General features: G+C 37.4%; 1 protein-coding gene and 1 long non-coding RNA gene across 6 annotated transcripts in view; one reads left to right on the top strand and one right to left on the bottom strand.

The window, feature by feature from the left end:
* ZNF169 (zinc finger protein 169) overlaps positions 1–20,766 on the bottom strand; it is a 53,343-nt gene that overhangs the window by 3,188 nt on the left and 29,389 nt on the right. For 4 of the 5 annotated variants that reach the window (XM_039221445.1, XM_039221447.1, XM_039221448.1 and 1 more), the window contains 2 exons: positions 11,637–11,763; positions 11,068–11,163 (listed from right to left, as the gene is read on the bottom strand). In XM_039221445.1, the coding sequence (XP_039077376.1) occupies positions 11,068–11,163; positions 11,637–11,763 (223 nt within the window). The remainder of the gene's footprint in view (positions 1–11,067; positions 11,164–11,636; positions 11,764–20,766) is intronic. The other variant, XM_039221449.1, reaches the window with a different exon arrangement.
* LOC120223368 overlaps positions 1–20,766 on the top strand; it is a 74,101-nt gene that overhangs the window by 50,115 nt on the left and 3,220 nt on the right. The gene's annotated exons all lie outside the window — the stretch shown is intronic.

Below are 20,766 nucleotides of genomic sequence, written 5' to 3'. Positions count from 1 at the left end.
CAACACACATAGGAGACACCCCTGAAGTGCCAGGTCCTGGTGAACAGGGGACACTGCAGGGTACTACAGGACCTCTTCTTCATAGAACCACTACTTTCAAGAGCAAGAGACATCCAAACCCATAGAAACAGACAATGTGAGGCAGAGGAATATGTCCCAGATGAAAGACCATGATAAAAACACAGTAGGAGAATTAAGCAAAACAGAAATTAGTCTGAAAGAGAATTCAAATTAATGATCATAAAGATACTCACTGGACTCGAGAAAAGAATGGAGGACATCAGAGATGAACTCAGTAAATGAAACCAGAAGTACAACAGATGGAATAAATAGGCTACAGGAAGGAGAGGAATGTATCCAAGCCTGGAGGATACAGTAATGAAAAGCAATCAAGCTGAGCAAATGAGAGACAAATACTGCATAATGAGAATAGGGAAGTCAGTGACCTCATTAAGCATAGTAATATTCACATTATGGGGATCCCAGAAGAAGGTGGGGATAGAAATGTATTTGAACAAATAACAGCTGAAAGTTTCCTACATCTGGAGGGAAAGACAGCCAGTTTCAGGAGGCAGAGATTCCTCAACAAAATCAACCCAAAGAGGCCTGCACCATCATGCATAGTAATTAAAATGGCCAGAAACAGTGGTAGAGAATTTAGAGGTTGCAAGAGAAAAGAGGACAGTTAAGTGGGGGAAACCCCATAAAGCTATTAGCAGATTTTTTTTAGCAGAAACTTGCCAGAAGGAAGTGGCATAATATATTCAAAATCCTGAAAGGAGGAAGTGTCTGCGGCCAACAGTACTCTATCCAGCAAAGCCATCATTCAGAATAGAAGGAGAGAACAAAAGTTTCCTATACAAAAACTACAGGAGTTTATGACCACTAAACCAGACCTGCAAGAAATGTTAAAGGAAACTCCATGGAAAGAAAAGTTGATAAGTCAGAGTGTGAAAAGTAAACACAAAAGTAGTAAGAATAAGTATTTCTGTAAAAAAAAAAAATCAGTTATGGGACTCACAAAAGGATGTAAAATGGGATACCATATATCTAAAACATGGAGGGGAGGAGTAAAGAATGAGTTTAACATTGAGCAGCCCTCAGCTTAATGTAGACTGCTGCATATGCAGAAGATGTTAGATATAAACTGAATGGTAACCAGAAATCAAACAATAGAAAAGCAAAACATAAAGAATAAAGAATCTGTCACTAAAGAAAACCAACAAACCACAAAAGAATCAGAAAACTACAAATATAACCACAAAACAAGTAACAAAATGCCAGTACGTAGCTATCAGTGATCACTTTAAATGTAAATGGAATAAATGCTCCAATCAAAAGACATAGGGTGACAGAATAGATTAAAAAAAAAAAAAGACCCATCTATATGCTGCGTACAAGAGACTCATTTCAGATCTAAAGACACATGAAGATTCAAAGTGAAGGAATGGAGAATATCATGCAAATGGATGTCAAAGAAAGCTGAGGTTAGCAGTACTTATATCAGACAAACTAGACTATAAACCAAAGTCTATAAAAAGAGACAAGTACACTATATAATAATAAAGGAAACAATCCAACAAGATCTAACAGTTGTAAATCGTTATGCACCCAATATGGCAGCACCCAAATACAGCACCCAAATATGTAAAACAGTAACAAACATAAACTATGTGATAGTAATACAGTAAGAGTAGGGGACTTTAACATCCCACTTACATCGATGGACAGATCATCTAAACAAAGTAAAGCAACAGGGCAAACTGGCTTTGAATTACATATGGGAATAGATGGATTTAACATGTTCAGAATATTCTATCCTAAAACAGCAGACAGAATACACATTCTCTTCAAGTACACATGGAACGTTCTCCAGAATAGATCACATTTTATTCCACAAAACAAGCGTCAACAAATTTAAAAAGATGGAAGTCATACCATGCATCTTTTTCAACCACAACCGTATGAAACTAGAAATCAACCATAAGAAAAAATCTTGAAAGACCACAAATACATGGAGATTAAATACTATGCTACTAAATAATGAGTGGGTCAACCAAGAAATCAAAGGATAAATCAAGGAGTACATGGAAACAAATGAAAGTGAAAACACGATGGGCCAAAACCTTTAGGAATGCAGCAAGAGCTGTTCTAAGAGGGAAATTTATAGCAATACCTCAAGAAGCAAGAAAAATCTCAAACAACCTAACCTTACACCTAAAGGAGCTAGAAAAAGAACAACCTGACCCAAAACCAGAAGAGGGAAGGAAATAATAAAAATGAGAGCAGAAATAAATGATACAGAAACTGAAAAATAGAACAGTGAAACCAGGAGCTGGTCCTTTGAAAATATCAAGAAAACTGAAAAAGTTCTAGTCAGACTCTTGAAAAAAAAAAATCAAAATCACAAGGAAGAGAAATAATAACCAACATCACAGTAATACAGTCGTATAAGAGAATGTTACAAAAAACTATATGCCGACAAATTAGACAACCTTGAAGAAACCTATAAATTCCTAGAAACATATAACCTACCAAAACTGAAGCAGAAGTAGAAACTCTGAAGAGACCAACTACTAGCAAGGAGATTGGGATCAATAACCAAAAAACTTCCAACAAACAAAAGTCCAGTACCAGATGGCTTCACAGGAAAATCCTACCAAACATTTAAAGAAGAGTTAACCTGTTCTCAAATTCATTCTGGGAGGCCAGTATCACCCTGATAACAAAACCAGATAAAGACACTACCAAAGAAAAGAACCACAGGCCAATATCTCTGATGAATATAGATGCAAAAATCCTTCACAAAGTACTAGTAAAGAGATTCCAACAATACATTTAAAAAAATCATTCACCAAGATCAAGTGATTCATTCCAGGGATGCAGTGGTGATTCAGTATTTGCAAATCAGTCAACCTGATATATATCACATCAATAAGAGAAAGTATAAAAACCATATGAACCAAAGGACTTACACTACCTGGCTTTAGGACTTCTGATGGTCCTACAGTAATACAGTGTGGTTTGTTTAAGAACAGGGCTATTCTACTGAAGAAATAGAACTGAAAGTGAATAATAGACCCACACTTAGCCAGTCATTGGATTTTCAACCAAGCAATTCAATGAGGGGAAGCAAGTCATTTCAGCAGTTGATGCTAGAGCCACTGGGGATCCATATGAAAAAGTAAAATTTTAATCCCTGCCTCACACCATACACAAAAGTTACTTCAAGAGGGATCATAGACTTAAATGTAAAAGCTAAAACTATATAGCATTTAGAAGATGTAAATTATCTTCATGACAGAAATTTTAAAGGAGAAAAATTAGACTTCCTCGAAGTTAAAAATCTGCTTATCAGAAGCAACTTAAAAAAATGAAAAGTTTCAGACTAAAAAATTTTTGCAAAATATATATATAACTGGTGTCCAAGAGTAATAAAGAATTCATAGAACTCAACAATTATAAAACGCAATAAACTGGAAACTGGAAGAATAAATATTTCACAAAGTAAGATTTAGGATATATAAATGAATGAGCAAAAAGCCAAGGAAAGTGCTGAACACTTAACCATCAGGGAAATGGAAATTAAAGCTCCCATGAGAAACCACTACCTATCCGTCACAGAGGAGATGAAAACTGTCAGGGAAGATGTGAGACAAATGGCACTCTTGTCTCATATGTTCACATAAGTGAAATATGGTACAGCCACTTTGGAAAATAGTCATTTTTCATAATACTACCTATACTGTAACCCTGTGTCCCAGTATATCAAGTTGAATGGTATCCCACCAAAATTCATTTCTACCTATAGGACTTCTTTTGAAATCAGGTTTTTGCAGATGTGATCAAGTTAAGATGGGTCAAACCAAATTAGAGTGAGCCCTAATCCAAAGACTGGTGCCCTTACACTTGGATACAGAGATGCATAAAAGGAAGAAAGCTGTGTGGTCACAAGGCATGGATTGGACTGACAGAGCAACAGGCAAAGGAATGCTAAGGACTACAACCTTAGAGGCAAAGCAGGAGAAGCAACCATTAGAAGCCAGGAGAGAGGTGAGGAACTGATTCTCCCTCCGAACCCCCAAAAGGAACCAACCCTGCCACAAAGGTTGATTTTGGACTTCTGGTTTCTGAACTGTGAGAATAGATTTGTTTTAGCCTCTCAGTTTGTGATAAATTATTACAGCAACCCTAGGAAATGAATACATCTAGTATTATTACTCTAGGTCTTTATCTAAAAGAAATGAAAACATAGGTTTACCAAAACAAAAACTGTAGTATAAGATTACTAATAACGGGCACCTGAGTGGCTCAGTCAGTTAAGCGTCCGACTTCGGCTCAGGTCATGATCTTACAGTTCCCGAGTTGGAGCCATGAACCGTACGCTGACAGCTCAGGGCCTGGAACCTGCTTTGGATTCTGTGTCTCTCTCTGTCCCTCCCCCACAATGCTGTGTTTCTGTATCAAAAATAAGTAAAAACATAAAAAATTAAAAAAATATATTACTAATAACTTTTTCACAATAACTAAGGACTAGAAGTCATCAAGGTGTCTGCCAAGGAGAATGGATAAACAGTTATATATTCCTATGATGGGATGTCACTCCACATTAAAAAGGAACAGATTACTGATGTATACAACAACATGGATGGAGTTCAGAAACTTTGTCCCGAGTGAAACTGCCTACACAAAAGAGTATGTATGATTCCATTCATGCAGAATTGTATAGTGGGCAGAATTAATCTATGATGAAATAAAATCAAGACCCGAGGTACCTCTGAGGGTTAGGGTGGGAGTTTACTGGAATGGGCCATAAGAAACTATCTGGAATGCTTATAATCTGTATTTTGATAGTTTGGATTGTAGAGATATACCCATTGTTTGCACTTGTACACTACCAGACTTAAGAATTTGCATTTCCTGTAAGTAAGTTCCACCTAAAAAGAAGAAATACACTACTCTAGGTTATGATATACATCTACCCATTGCTCCTGTGGTCAACTACCTTTCATGGCTCTGCCTAGCTGAGAAGAACTGCCAGGGAATGACCCTCTTAAAATGCAGTGTCTGAACATGCTTAGCTGAACACCCCGAACCTAAGTCTGTGGGCCCTGCCAACCACTCACATGAACCAACCTAAGAGACTCTTTGCTCTCACTTGTTAGACTGTCTCTGCCAGGTCCATTCAGTGGTCAGATCAGATCTTAAAACACACACACACGCCAACCACCTTTGGATAGAGATCGTCTGGGGAGAATGAACAGAGATGCAAGGACATGCCACAAAGACCTTGCAAAATGACAGCAATAGCCACCCAGAACCAGGGCCTCATAAGCTCTTTATCTACCCATAGAGTAAACACCAGTCTCTCTTTCAAGGAAACTAAAGCCTTGATACAGTGCACATACTCAGATATGGCCAGCTCTCCCTGAGAGGAACTGCTTGCACTAAACTTCTCATTCTTACTAACCAAGGAAATATTGCTAGAAATCGGTCAGAATAGCCAAAATAAGAAAATAGTACTAATACCAGATGCTGACAAGAATGCAGAGAAACAATCATGTAGATGTTGCTAGTGGGAACATAAAATGGTGTAACCATTTTAGACATGGGTATTGCTCTCTTTTACAAAACTAAACATTTATTTACTACATGACTCAGCAACTGCCCTCTTAAGCATTTATCCCAGAAATAAGGCCTTATGGTTCACACAAAAACCTGTAGAGAAATGTTCAAAGCACCTTCATCTATAAAAGCCCAAAACTGTAAACAATTGAAATGTCCTTCAATGGGTGATGGTTTAACAAACTGTGGTACATTCATACTAAGGACTACTACTCAGCAACAAAAGGAAAGAAGTATTGGTACGTGCTAACAGTTTGCTTGGTTCTCAAGAGAATTATGCTGAATGAAGAAAAGGTAATCCCAAAACATTACATACTATATGATTTCTTTTATATAGCATTCTTGAAATGACAATTCATAGAGAAAGAGAACAGATTAGTGGTTGCCAGACAAGATGGGAGGAGGGAGGGAGTTGGATGTGGCTATAAAAGAGCAGCACAAGGGATCCCTGTGAAGGGACTGTTCTATGTCTTTGATTATAGTGGCAGTTACAGGAATGTACAGGGGATAAAATTTCATAGAACTAAATAAACCTACACCACACACACAAAAGATTGAAGGTAAACTGGTGAAACCTGAATAAGGTCAGTGCATCACATTAACAAAAATACAAGCCTGATTTAACAACAGGAAAATCAGCGTCATTCACCTCATATGTGGAATTTAAGAAACAAAACAGATGAACATAGGGGAAGGAAGAAAAAAAAGGGGGCAGGAGGCAAACCATCAGAGAGACTATTAACTTTAGGGAACAAACTGAGAGTTATCAGAGGGGAGGTGAGTGGGAGATGGTCTAAATGGGTGATGGGTATGGAGGGCACTTGTGATGAGCACTAAGTGTTGTATGTAAGTGATGGATCATTAAAGTCTACTCCTGAAACCAGTATTAGTACGTTAACTAAGAAACTTAAAAAAAGGACTGCACTTGTCAAGATGAGCACAGAATGACATACGGAATTGTTAAATAACTATATTGTACACCTGAAACTAATGTAACACTGTATGTTAACTAAAATGAAAATTAAAAAAAATATAAAAGGGGCGCCTGGGTGGCTTAGCCAGTTGAGCGTCCGACTTTCGCTTAGGTCATGATCTCGCGGTTCGTGGGTTCGAGCCCCGCATTGGGCTCTGTGCTGACTGCCAGCTCAGAGCCTGGAGCCTGTTTCAGACTCTGTGACTCCCTCTCTCTCTGACCCTCCCCTGCTCACGCTGTCTGTCTGTCTCTCTCTCTCTCCTAGAAATAAATAAAACATTAAAAAAATATATATATATAAAAGACTAAAAAAAAATATACCACAAATGATCACCTCAAAAGATGCCGAGAAAACATTCAACAAAATCCACCATCTATTCCCAGTAAAAACTCTCAGCAAAGGAGGAATAGAAGTTTGTTGCGCTCATAAAAGGCAGCTATAAAACTTACACTTAGGAGAAAGCATTCCCCATAAGATCAGGAACAAGGAAAGGATGTCCATTCTCACCATTTAAATTCATCATTGCACTGGATGCTCTCGCCTGTGCAATGTGGCAAGAAAAAGAAAGACATACTGAATGTAAAGAAATAAAACTATACTTTTCACAAATAACATAATATCTATTAGAAAATTTAATATGAAGTTACTAGGACTAAAAAGTAAGTTTGCAAGTTTACCAGGTACAAGATCATCATCCATAAGTTATTGTAGTTCTCTGTACTTTCAACAATTGAAAACTGTGAAAATAACTTCAATAGTATCAAAGATATGAAATATACAGGGACAAATCTGAGAAGAGATGCTTAAGACCTGTGTACTAAAAATTATAAAACAAGGCTGACAAAAATTAAAGTCCCATAAAAATGGAGAGACATACTGTGTTCACATGTTGGGTGATACAGTGTTATTTACATGTAAATTCTCTACAAAATGAGGTAGATTTAACTCAATCCAAATCAGAATCCCAAGTAGGGTTTTTGTGTGTGTGTGAAAATTGCTATTCTAAATCCATATGGCAATGCAAAGAACCTAGAATATTAAAACAACTGGAAAAAGGAAAAAATGTTGGAGATTTATACCGTCTGAGCTCCAGGCTTTTAAAGCTACAGTAATCAAGACTGTGTGGTACTGGCATCAAGGTAGACAAAGGAGTGAAAAAAAATAGAGGACAAATGTAGACCCATACACATTTGGTCAACTAATTTACCACAAAGGTAAATAAGCAATTCAATAAGCAATAGGTTGGTTTTTCAGTAAATGGTGCTGGAAAATTTGGGTATTTGTATGCAGAAACAAATGTACTTAAATCAAGAGCTGGTACACCAAGTATAAAAATTTACTCAAAATAGATTACAGAGCTAAATATAAAATAAAAATTACTAAAAGGAAAAAAATATATGAAAATCTCTTTCACCTTACATCAGGCAAAGATTTCTTAAACACACTACCAAAAGTGAAATTCATGAGACAAAAACTTGGACTTCACCAAAATTAAGAATTTCTCTTTGAAAGACTTAAATGATTGAAAAGGTGGGGCAGCTGGTGGTTCAGTCAGTTAAGCGTCCACCTCTTGATTTTGGCTTAGGTCATGACCTCACAATTCATGAGATCCAGCTCCACTTCCAGCATAGAACCTGCTTAGGATTCTCTCCCCGGCCCCTGCCCCTCCCCTGCTTGCACAGTTTCTCAAAATAAAAAAAAAAAAGAAAGAAAAGGAAGCCATAGGGAAAATATTTATAAATCAAACATCTGACAATGACCTTCTATACAGAATATATGAAGAACTTTCAGAACTCAATAACAAAAATAAAAGAAACCAATTTTTTAGTGGGCAAAAGACTCAAGGAGACATTTTACCAAAGATCTATAGATGGCAAATAAGCATATGAAAAGATTTTCATCATCAGCCATTAGGAAAATGTCAAGCAAAACCACAGATGCCACCACACAGCTATGCAAATGTCTAAAATTAAAACAATACTGGGGTGCCTGAGTGGCTTAGTTGGTTGGGTGGCTCAGTAAGTTGTATCCAACTCTTGATTGCAGCTCAGGTCATGATCCCAGGGTGGTAGGATGCAGCCCTGCATCCACGCTTAGCATGGAGCCTGCTTTAGATTCTCTCTCCCCCTCTGCCTCTTTCTCACAAAAATAAGTAACACCATCAAGTTTTGGAAAAGATGTAAAACATCTGGAACCCTCAGACCCTGCTGGTGGGAATGTGAATGGTGTAGCCACTTTGGAAACAGTTTTTGAATTCTGTAAGAAGTTAAATATACACTGTATCCTACACCCGACATTCCAGTTCCAGGTGTTTATCCAAAATAAAAGACTTATGAACATTCACACTGATTTCACTTGTAGTCATCAAAACTGGAGACTACTCAAATGTCTTTCAGTAGGTGAAGATTAAATAAATTGTGCTATCTATATAATGGAATACTATCCAGCAGTAGAAAGAAATGAACTATGATACACAGAGCATTATGGATGAAATAAAAAAAAAAAAAGTTATGTTGAGTGAAAGTATCTGGTACACATTCTGTATATTTAGTTTATATTAATTCTAGAAAATGTGAACAAATATATGATGATAGCAGACCAGTGGTTACATGAGTATTGGGAGGAGGGACAGGAGATCGGGATCATGATGAGGCACGAGGAAACTTGGAGCTGACAGTTATGCTTGGTATTTGAAGCAGTGGTTCCATAGCGGCATACTTATGTCAATTACCAAGTTTTACACTTCAAATATATGTAGTTTAGGGGCACCTGGGTGGCTCAGTTAAGCATCCGACTTTGGCTCAGGTCATGATCTCACGGTTCGTGAGTTCAAGCCCTGCATTGGGCTCTGTGCTGACAGCCAGCTCAGAGCCTGGAGCCTGCTTCAGATTCTGTGTCTCCCTCTCTCTCTGCATCTCCCCTGCTCATGCTCTGTCTCTCTCTCTCTCTTTCTCAGAAATAAATAAAAACATTTTAAAATTAAAAAATATATATGTGGTTTATTATAGTTAATCCCTGAACTATTATATTTTTATACCATTATTATAGCTTATATAATAGTTCCTCTTTAAAAAAGAAAAAAAAAAAAGACAAAGGGTGCCTGGGTGGCTTAGTCGGTTGAGCGTCCAACTTCAGCTCGGGTCGTGATTTCACAGTTCATGGGTTCGAGCCCCGCGTTGGGCTCTGTGCTGAAAGCTCAGGGCCTGAAGCCTGTTTCAGATTCTGTGTCTCCCTCTCTCTCTGGCCCTCCCCTGCTCATTCTGTCTGTCTTTCTCTCAGAAATAAGTTAAAAAAAAAAAAAAGATAAAAGCACTATTTTGTCTATAAAGTACACGTCCAGATATATGGTTATATTTAGAAATAAAATGCCAGGAATGTTGAAAACAAAAAAGATGAAAAAATTTATTTTTACCTCCAGTCATTCACATAAAATTAATTCCCACAGGATTAAAGACCTACATGTTTCCAGAATTTATAGGGAATTTCTACAAATCAGTAACTGAAACAGCCCAAGTGCAAAGTAGGGAAACCCCTTGAATAGACAAATCACAGAAGAGGTGAATGGCCAAACAACATAGGAAAAGATACTCATGCTCCCTGAAAAGCAAAGCTCCTCTGAGATTCACTGCAAAGGGAAGAAGTCTGACAATACCTAGTATTGGTGAGGATGTGGGACAAGAACCTCTAGGCTAGAAAAACTCTTATTCTTGTTTCTATGGAAGTAACAGGAATATATATAGCAGCATGATTTAATAGCCAAAAATTGGAAATAAATGTCCAAAAGAAGGGAACTGATAATGCATTTTTACATGATACTCACAAAGTCGGTTCCAGAAAAAGCATGTTCCAGAAGGATGTATACAGCACAATACTATGTGCAGAGAAGTTTACAAACATGCAAAACAACACTATATGGTTGAAGGACCCACTGAATGGGGAAGAAAGGAAAAAGGCACATGAGAATGCTGATGCACAAACTGGATTCTCAGGTGGGGTGGAGGAGCAGGACACACCAGGGAAGAAGGTGCAGGGGCTTCTAATATCTATTTCTTAGGCTGCAGGGAAGGCACACACGCACTCGTATAATTCTACACACCCTGTTATAATCTTAATCCATCATAAAAGAAGCAAGGTTATGGGGATTTATGAGGTAAAACCAGTGCACTAAGAAATTCACATGTTAAGAACAAAAAACTGGAAAGCATCTCCCAGAGACACCAGACTTAGTCTCAGAGGGCAAGTGCTATGCAGAATATCAGGCCAACCAACAAAAGCCCAAGAACAGGGAGATCCTGAAACTGGAAAAGAGACACCACGTCACCAGAATGAGGCTGCCCAGGGGAGGGGAGAATGGCATGGAAGGGGAGCCTGGAGAAGAGCCCTCCCCAGGAGCTCATAGGCACTCCTTCCTCATCTGCTAAGCACCTCACTGCCCGGTCTCCTCACCTACCCGCTGCTTCCCACTCACCTGGACAAAGGTCCAGAAGACATTCACTCTCCTCTCTCCAGGGCTCATCCCCTTGCTCCAGCTGGGTGATGAGTTGGGGTTTGGAAAAGGCAATTCCTACTCACAGGGAAAGAAACCAAGGTGACCCTGGGTTAGTTGTTTAAGAGGTATGGCAGAACGCAGAGCCGGCAGGGGAATGCAATAGCCCAGAAGAGAGCAGGGAGGCAGGGGGGCACATGAAGGCTCTCTGAGTGCTGAGGAAGAATGACTAAGGGGAGGGGGGAGTCCCGGATCTAAAGTCAGTACACTAATTCTCCCCTATGGTTAACTGAATACCAGTGGTCCCAAATTTGACACAAGATCACTATGAAGGAAGGGCCCAACATTAGAAGAGGCCTGGCAATTCAGTGTCACACTGCTCCCCTGCCCCACCCCCAAACCGCTTCACTATTTCAGCTCTACAGAATCCAAACATTCTCTAGGGGTATAGGGAAAATACAGTTTTTCTTTGAGCTGAAAGCATTATGGCTGCTACATAAAATCTTAAGATGTTCAGAGGCAGTCTGAGACCTGCAACAAGCCATCCTTACCCAGCGACACCAAGTGGCTGTAGTTCTCCAGCATTACATCCCGATACAGGGTCCTCTGAGCAGGACTCAGTAGCTTCCACTCCTTCTGGGTGAAGGCCACAGCCACATCCCTGAAGGCCATTAATGCCTGTAACACAAATACATTCCTGCTTACCCAGAAGCAAGCCACATACACTAGTCAACCTAAACTAAGCCACTAACTAGGGCCAAGGCAGGAAGGAAGGCTGGTGTAGAACACCCTAGTGAGATTCATAGATCCTGCTTTTAACCCAAACTCTAGTGCCATGTGTTCAAGACTATTAATCTCTTTCTCACATTGCTCATGGGTCTTTTCTTGTCTTGATCTTACATCTATGATGCTGTCAAAAACAGTTTTGATTACTGTAGATATATATATACATAGTAAGTCTTGAAATCAGACGGATTCCTCCCACCTTATTCTTTTTAAAACTTACCTTGGCTATTCCAAGATATGTCCTTTCCATACAAATTTTAGAATCTTATCTACCAAACACCCGTTCTGGAATTTTGACAAAATCTACATTAAACCTTTATATCAATTTGGAGAGACTTGACATCTTTACTATTTGATTCTTCAAATCCACAAACATGGTATGTCTCTCCCATTTATTAATTTCTTCCATCAGCACTTTGTGGTTTTCAGCATACAAATCCATGTTTTGTTAGACTGACACCTAAAAATCTCTTTAAGTGATTTTAATGGTATTGTTTATAATTTCAGTGACACTATGTTCATTGCTAGGATACAGAAATACAGTTGTTTCTATGTTTATCTTAAATCCTACAGCCTGGCTGAACTCAGTTCTAGGATTTTTTTTCTCCTAGATTCCTTGAGATTTTCTACACAGACAAGCATGGCATCTGCATATAGGAACAGAATTGTTTCTTCCCTTATAGTCTATAATCTATATGCATTTTATTTCCTCTTGCTTTATTGCAGAACTTGTAGCACGATAATGAATGAATATTGAGAGCAGACATTCTTGCGTTATTCTTGACTTGAGGAAAGCATTATGTCTCCTCCTTGACATGAGGAGGAAAGCATTATGTCTCACAGCATTAATATTAGATGCCATGCCACACCCTCTATGATAGCTACTACCAAAGAAAAGGGAAAGAACAAGTTCTGGCAGAATGTGGATTTGTGCATTTCTGATGGGAAATGTAAAACGGTGTGGTTTTTGTGGAAGAGTCCAGCAGTTCCTCAAAACATTAAACATACCACTGACCCTATGATCCAGCAACTCCACTCCTAGCTATCTACCCCTATATACTTGTACAGCCAAGTCCCTGATGGTATTATTCACAATAGCTCAAATGGCCATCAACATAAAAAGAAAATGTGGTGTACACATATGTGGCATATAATGAGCTTTAAAAAACAAGGAAATTCTGATAACATTCAACATCAAGGATTAGCCTTGAAAACATTTTGCTAAGTGAAATATGCCAGTCCAAGAAGGACAAAAAGTGTTTGATTCCACTGACAGCAGGTACCCAGAATGGGCAAATCCATAAAGTAAAATAGAGGTTACCAAGAGCTGGGAGGAGTGGGGAATGAGGAGTCCATGTTTAATGGACACAGTTTCAGTTTGGAAAGAGGAAACAGTGCTGGAGATGGAGAACAGGAATGGTTTCACAACAGTGTGCATGTACTTATTACCACTGAACTGTGCATTTAAAAATGGTTAAGGGGCACCTGGGTGGCTCAGTTGAGTGTCAGACCCTTGATTTTGGCTCAGGTCATGATCCCAGAGTCATGTGATAAAGGCCCATCCCTTGATTTTGGCTCAAGTCATGATCCCAGAGTCATGGGATAAAGGCCCGTGTTGGACTCTGCACTGAGCATGGAGCCTGCTTAGTATTCTTTCTCTTTCTCTCTTTCTCTCTCCCTCTCTCTCCCTCCCTCCCTCTGCCCCCTCTCTAAAATAAATTACTAAAAATCTGAAATGGTTAAAACAAAAAATTTTGTTTTATATATATATGCAATAAAAAATGTTAGATACAGATATTTTTGTAGATGTTCCTACTCAAGTAGAGGAGTTCCCCTGTGTTCCTTTTGTCCTAAGACTTTTTTTCCCCCACAGTGGTTACTGTATTCTGTCAAATAATCGATTTTACCATATCAACTGATATAATCATGTGGTTTTTCTTTTTTTAGTCTGTTAATAGGTGGATTACACTAAGTTTCAAATATGGAACTTGTCTTGCATGCCTAAAGTAAATTGTACTTGGTAATAGTGTATAATTATTTAGTATTAACATAATACCTGCTCCATAGAGTGAACTGGGAAGTGTTTGATTCTTCCTCTTCTTTTTTCTGGAAGAAATCATGTAGCATTGGCATTAAGTCTTCTTTAAAGATTTGGCAGAATTCCAGAGTGAAAACATGGGCCCATACATTTCATTTGTAGGAATTTTTAGATTGAAAATTAAACTTCCTTAATAGTTATAGAGCTGTTCAAATTATTCCATATTGGGCAATTTTCAGTAGTTTGTGTTTTTCAAGGAAGCAGTTCCTTTCATGTAAGTTTTGAAATTTGTGGGCTGATAGTCTTTTGATGGTTTCAGAGTATGTAGAGATATATCCATATATCCTTTTTTCATTCTTGATGCAGTAATTTGTGTCTACTCTTTTTTTTCTTAGTTTTGCTAAAGGTTATTTCAGTGTTACTATTTTCAAAAGAACAGCTCTGATTTCTCTATTTTTATTTTCAATTTCACTGACTGCTGCCTTTATCACTATCATTTCCTTCTATTCATTTCTGAGTTTATTTAGCTCTTATTTTTCTAGTTTCATGAGCTTACGCATTGGAGACTTTCCCTCTTTTCTAACGTACATGTCCACTACTACAGGTTTTCCTCTCAGGACTGCTTTAGCTATACTCCACATACTTTGATATATTGTTATCTTCCTCTTCATTCTCTTTCAGGTATGTTTTACATCCCTTAAAACTTCCTTTTTGATGCATGAATTACTCAGAAGTGTGTAGTTTAGAGACTTTTTGTCAACTTCCTCTTCAAGTTTGATTCCATTGTGGTCACAGAACATACCTTATACGGTATCAATTCTTTATTAAGGTAAACAAATTTCTTATGGCCCAGGATATGTCTATCATGGTATATGTTTTTGTGAGCATTTGAAAATATGTATTCTGCTATTTCGGGGTGAAATGTTCTATAAAGATTAGATTCTGTTGGTTGATGGTGTTGACAAGCACTTACTGATTTGGGGTCTAGTTTTTCCATCTCTGAGAGAAGGGTGTTAGAAGTCTCCCGTTGTTGATTTGTCTGTTTCTTCTTTGGGTTTCTTCTTCACATACTGCAAAACTGTATGTGAGGCATACATATTCAGGGTCACGGTCTTCCTGGAATTGACCATTTATCACCCTCTCTGTCTGGTAACTTTCCTTGCTCAGAAGTCCACCTTATTAATTTAGTATAGCCACTCCTTTCCTTTGATTAATGTTTGGATATTTCTTTTTATCCTTTTAACCTGCCTATGCTGTAATAGTTGAAGTTTCATTTAGACAGCATATTGGATTTATTGTGGCTTTTTTTTTTTTTTCTTACTCTATTATGACAGTTTCTCTCTTTTGGTTGGTGTATTTAGATCACTTTGTTCCTTTGCTTGGTTTTCTTTTACTGACTTCTTTTAGGTTACCTGGACTTTTGTTTTTTTCTTTTTAGAATTCTATTTTGATTTATCCAATGCTTTCTGTGTGGCTCTTTGTACAGCATTTTTAGTAGTTGCTCTGGGAACTACATTATGTATGCATGACTAATCAGTCTACTGGTATCTTCATTTTACCAGTTTGAAGTATAGAAGCTTTACCTCCCATTACATCCTTTTGCCCTTCCTGTAATTTTAAGTGTTTCCTCTATATATGTTTAGAATCATAGCAGAATGTATAATAATTTTTGCTTCAATTATCAGAATTAGTTTAGAAAATTCATGTGTAAGAGGTTCACCTCCTATATTTACCCATATTTTTCCTATGTTTTCTTTCTTCTTTCTTTCTGATTGTGTCAGGACTTCCCAAGACCACCCCCAGGTTTGATGTTCACTAGGACACATAAGACTCATCATAGCACATTTGGCTATAATTATAACAAAGGGAAACAAAGCAAAATCAGCAAAGGGATAGCGTACAAGAGACAAAGTCCAAAGGAAACCAGTAACAAGTTTCCAAGAATCCTCTCCCAGTGAAGTCACACGTGACCCACTTAAATCCTCCACCAGTGACTTATGACAACATGTGTTAAATGTTATCTAAGAAGGAAGCTCATTAAAGGCTCACTGCCCAACTTTTTAAGTCAGACAAGCACGTTCAACACAAACCCTACAGCTTGCATAGTTTTAGGCACAGTGAGCCATTCTTCTTAGTTCTGGGAATGGTGCCAAACCTCTAGAAATGCAGGATCCCAATACCAGTCACAGGATAATCTTGCAAGCAGGATTTCCTAACGATAGCAGTCTCAAGCCTATTATGTTAACTCTTTACTGCACACAGATGTTCCCAGGTTCCCTCTTTTATTGTTTCCTTTTTGTTCATAAAATTGCCTCTATTCACTCTGCTAGCAGCAAATTCTCAGTTTTCCTTCATTTGAGAATGTCCTGAGTTTCCCTTCAATTCCTGAAAGATATTTTCATTTGGTACAGGATTTGGGGTTGACAATTTCTTTCAGCACCTGAAGAACATCACACCACTTCCATCTAACCTCTGTGGTTTCTGAGAAGACATCCACTACCATTCCAGTAGTTCTTCCCTATAAGAAAATGTGTTGGTTTTCATTGGCCGCTTTCAAGATGTTTTCTTCATTTTTAGATTATAGAGATTAATTTTAATGATTTGACATGGATTTCAGTGGGTTTATCATGTTTGACATACACTCAAGCTCTTTGAATCTGTAGGTTTATATCTTTTGCCAAATTTGGGGAGTTTTCAGCCATTAACTCTTCTAATACTTTTTCATCCCTGACTACCTTCACTTCTTCCAGAACTACAGTGACACAAATGTTAGATATTTTGTTGTATTTCCATAGTTTTTGAGGCTTTGTTCATAATTTTTTTTCCCAGTATAATTTCTCTTGTTCTGTGTTCCAGTTCAGTGATTTCTGCTACCTCTAATCTGCTAGTAAGCCCATTTACTAACCATTTTCTTTTAGGTATGTATTTTTCAGTTCTGAAATCTCCATATACAAATTCGTTGTATCTAATTCTTCAGATGCTTTCTAATTTTTCATTTATCTTGTGTTCTTTTAGCATGGATATCCAACTGTCCAAGCACCATTTGTACACCAATTGTATGGTCTTGGCACCCTTGTCAAAAATCAGCTGACCACATATATAAGGGTTTTTCCTCAGGCTTTCAATTCTGTTCCGTTGATCTATACGTTTATGCTTAGGTCAGGAGGAAACCTATTTTGCCACTGTTTGTAGCTTGGTATGGAGTACTGAAATCAGGCAGTGGGACTCCTCCATACTTTTTGTTTTGCAAGACTCAGGGTCCTGTGATACTCCAAATGAATTTTAGGATAGTTTTTTTTTTTTCTATTTTTGTAAGAAAAACACAAATGGAGTTTTGATGGGGATTGTTTTGAATCTATAGATCACTTTGGGTAGTACTGTCATCTTAGCAATATTAAGTCTTCCAATAAGTATGGGAAGTCTTCATATACTTCATATACTTTGGCATTCTTTAATTTCAGCCATATTTTGTAGTCTTTTGCCTCCTTGGTTAAATTTATTGCTGAGTACTTTATTCTTTTGGATTCTCCTATAAATTGGAATTTTATTAAAATGTATGGATGGAATTTTATTTTATTGGAACTTAAAGGTCTACTTCTTGTTTGGATATTTCATTGAAAACATATGGAAATGAAACTGACTTTTTGCATGTTGATTTTGTATCCTGCAACTTTGTAAAATTAATTATTAGCTCTCTCTCTTTTTGTGGGGATTCTAATGTTTTATGGATATGAGGGTGTCTTCAGTGAGAGATCATTTTACTTCTTTTCTGGTTTAGATGCCTTTTCTTTTTTCTGCCTAATTATTCAGTCTAGACCTGTCAGTATGTGTTGAACAGAAGTGGCAAAAGCTAACATCCTTATCTCATTCATGTTCTTCAGAAAAAAAGCATTCAGGCTTTCATCACTAAAAATGATGTTAGTGTGAATTCATATATGGCCTTAATCATGTTGAGGAAGTTCCCTTCTGTTCCTAGTTTACTGAAAGTTTTTTCATGAGAGGATGTTCAGTTTTGTCATATGCTTTTTGTGCCTCAGTTGAGATGATCATGTGGTTTTTATCCTACATTTTCTTAATGTGATGTATTACAGAATTGATCTTAATAGGCTGAAACATTCTTGCATTCTGTGAGTAAACTTCACTTGCTCAAGAGGTACAGTACTTTCAAAACACTGCTGAATTAGCTTTGTGTTTTTGTATTTTAGCGAGGATTTTTGCATTCATTCATAAGAGATACTAGCCTGTAGTTTTTTTTGTTTTTTTTTTTAATGTTTTATTTATTTCTAGGAGAGAGAGAGAGAGACAGCATGAACAGGGGGAGAGTCAGAGAGAGAGGGAGTCACAGACTCTGAAACAGGCTCCAGGCTCTGAGCTGGCAGTCAGCACAGAGCCCGACGCGGGGCTCGAACCCACGAACCGCGAGATCATGACCCAAGCGAAAGTCGGACGCTTAACCGACTAAGCCACCCAGGCGCCCCTAGCCTGTAGTTTTCTTGTAGTGTCTTTATCTAAGATTTCTGGTATCAGAGTAATGCGGTCCTCGTAGAATGAGTTAGGAAGTGTCCTTTCAATATTTTAGAATAGTTGGAAAAAGATTTTGTTAACTCTTCTTTATATGTTTGGTAAAATTAACAAGTAAAGCTGTCTGGCTGTGGGCTTTTTCTCTGTTGGGAGTTTTTTTTTTTAATTATTATTGATTATATACATATAATATTATTACTGATTTTGATAGATTGTGCATCTCTAGAAAGGTATCCATTTCACCTTGGGTAGCCAATTTATTGGCATATAGCTATCCCTTTGTATAAATATTTACTTATAACACTTCTTACTTAAAATTAACAGTAATGTCTCCAGTTTCATTTCTGGTTTTAGTAATTTGAGGGGGAGGTTGGTTTGTCTAGATAAAGGTTTGTCAACTTTGTTGATCTTTTTAAGGAACCAGCTTTAAGTTTTTTTGCTTTGTCATTTTTCTGTTCCTTATTTTATAATCTCCTCTTTCCCCTCTAATTTTTATTATTTCCTTCCTTCTAGTTTGGGTTTTGTTTGCTCTTAAATTGTGTAATTAGGTTGCTGATTTGAGATCTACTTTTTACATAATGCATCCACAGCTAGAAAATTTCCTCTATGCATTGCTTTTTCTGTATTCCGTAAGTTTTAGTATGTCAAGGGGCGCCTGGGTGGCTCAGTAGGTTAAGCGTCTGATGTCAGCTCAGGTCATGATCTCACAGTCAGTGAGTTCGAGCCTCGCATCAGGTTCTGTGCTGACAGCTCAGAGTCTAGAGCCTGCTTCAGATTCTGTGTTTCCCTCTCTCTCTGCTCCTTCCCCTCCCCTCCAAAATGAATAAATGCTAAAATTTTTTAAAAAGTTTCAGTATGTCAAGTTTTCACTTCCACTGTCTCAGTTATTTTCTCTTATGATTTTTCTTCTTTGATACAAAGGTTTGAGTGTGCTACTCAATTTCCACATATTTGTGGTTTTCCAGAGTTCTTTCTGCTCTTCATTTCTAGTTTCACTCCACTATGATCAGAAGTTGCTTTGTATGATTTAAATAATTTCAAATTCATTAAGACTTACTTTGTGGCCTAATATATAATCTATCTTGGAAAACATTTCAGATACAATTAAGTGGAATATATATTTTTCTGTTGTTGAGTAGTATGGTGTGTGTGTATGTATTAATGTGTGTATTAGTGCAGTTCAAGTTGTATACTGCCTTTGATCTTCTGTCTGGCTGCTCTATCCATTGTGGAAAATTGGTTATTGAAGTCTACACCCATTATTGCAGAACTATTTTTCTTTTCAATTCTGCCTGTTTTTACTTCATATATTTTGGGACTGTACTGTTAGGTATGTATATATTAATAACTGTTATATCCTGTCTTCACAGTGAACCTTTCATCAACATACAGTATTCTTAATCTTTTGTAATTTTCTTTTTAAATTGAAGTATAATTGACATACCATATCCCATTAGTTTCTAGTATACAGCATAGTGTTTCCTTCTGCTATACATTGTATCCTCATGAATTATTTATAATTAGAAACTTGTACTTCTTAATCCCCTTCTCCTATTGGCCTTACTCCTCAACTCCTCCCTACTCTGGTGACCAACAGTATCCTGTATCTGTGAGCTTGTTTCCATTTTGTTGTGTTTATTAGATTTCACATATAGGTGAATTTTACAGTATTTGTCTTTCTCTAACTTACTTCACTTGGCATAATACCCTCTAGATCTTGCCACAGAGAGCAAGATCTCATTCTTTTTTATGGCTGAGTAATATTCCTGAGGGTGTGTGTGTAAACAACTTCTTTATCCACTCATCTGTTGATAGGCACTTAAGTTGCTTCCATATCTTGGCTTTTGTAAATAATGGTGATGCATTATACCCTTTGAATGGGTATTTTTGTTTTATATGGATAAATACCTAGAAGTGAACTGATGGATCATACAGTAATTCTATTTTTACATTTTTGAGGAGTCTCCATAGTTTTCCATAGTAGCTGTACCAGTTTTCATTCCCACCAAAAGTGCATGAGGATTCCCTTTCCTCCACATCATTACCAGCACTTGTTATTATCTTTTTGATAAAAGCCAATCTGACTGGTGTGAGGTAGCATCTCATTATGGTTTTGATTTGCATTTCCAAAATGATTACAAATGCTGAACATGTTTCCAGGTGCCTATTTGTCATCTGTATGTCTTCTTTGAAAAATATCTGTTCAGGTCCTCTGCCCATTTTTAATCAGACTGTGTTTTTATTTTTTGTTTTTATTTAGGAGAGAGCACACAAGCAGGGGAGAGGGGCAGATGGAGAGAGACAATCTTTTTTTTTTTTTTTTTTTTTTACAAATA

This window comes from Hyaena hyaena, unplaced genomic scaffold, assembly GCF_003009895.1.
Source record: "Hyaena hyaena isolate Hyena2069 unplaced genomic scaffold, ASM300989v1 scaffold_987, whole genome shotgun sequence".
Taxonomy (NCBI): domain Eukaryota; kingdom Metazoa; phylum Chordata; class Mammalia; order Carnivora; family Hyaenidae; genus Hyaena; species Hyaena hyaena.
The sequence above is the reverse complement of the archived record's forward strand: the minus strand, read 5'-3'. Positions and strand labels throughout refer to the sequence as shown.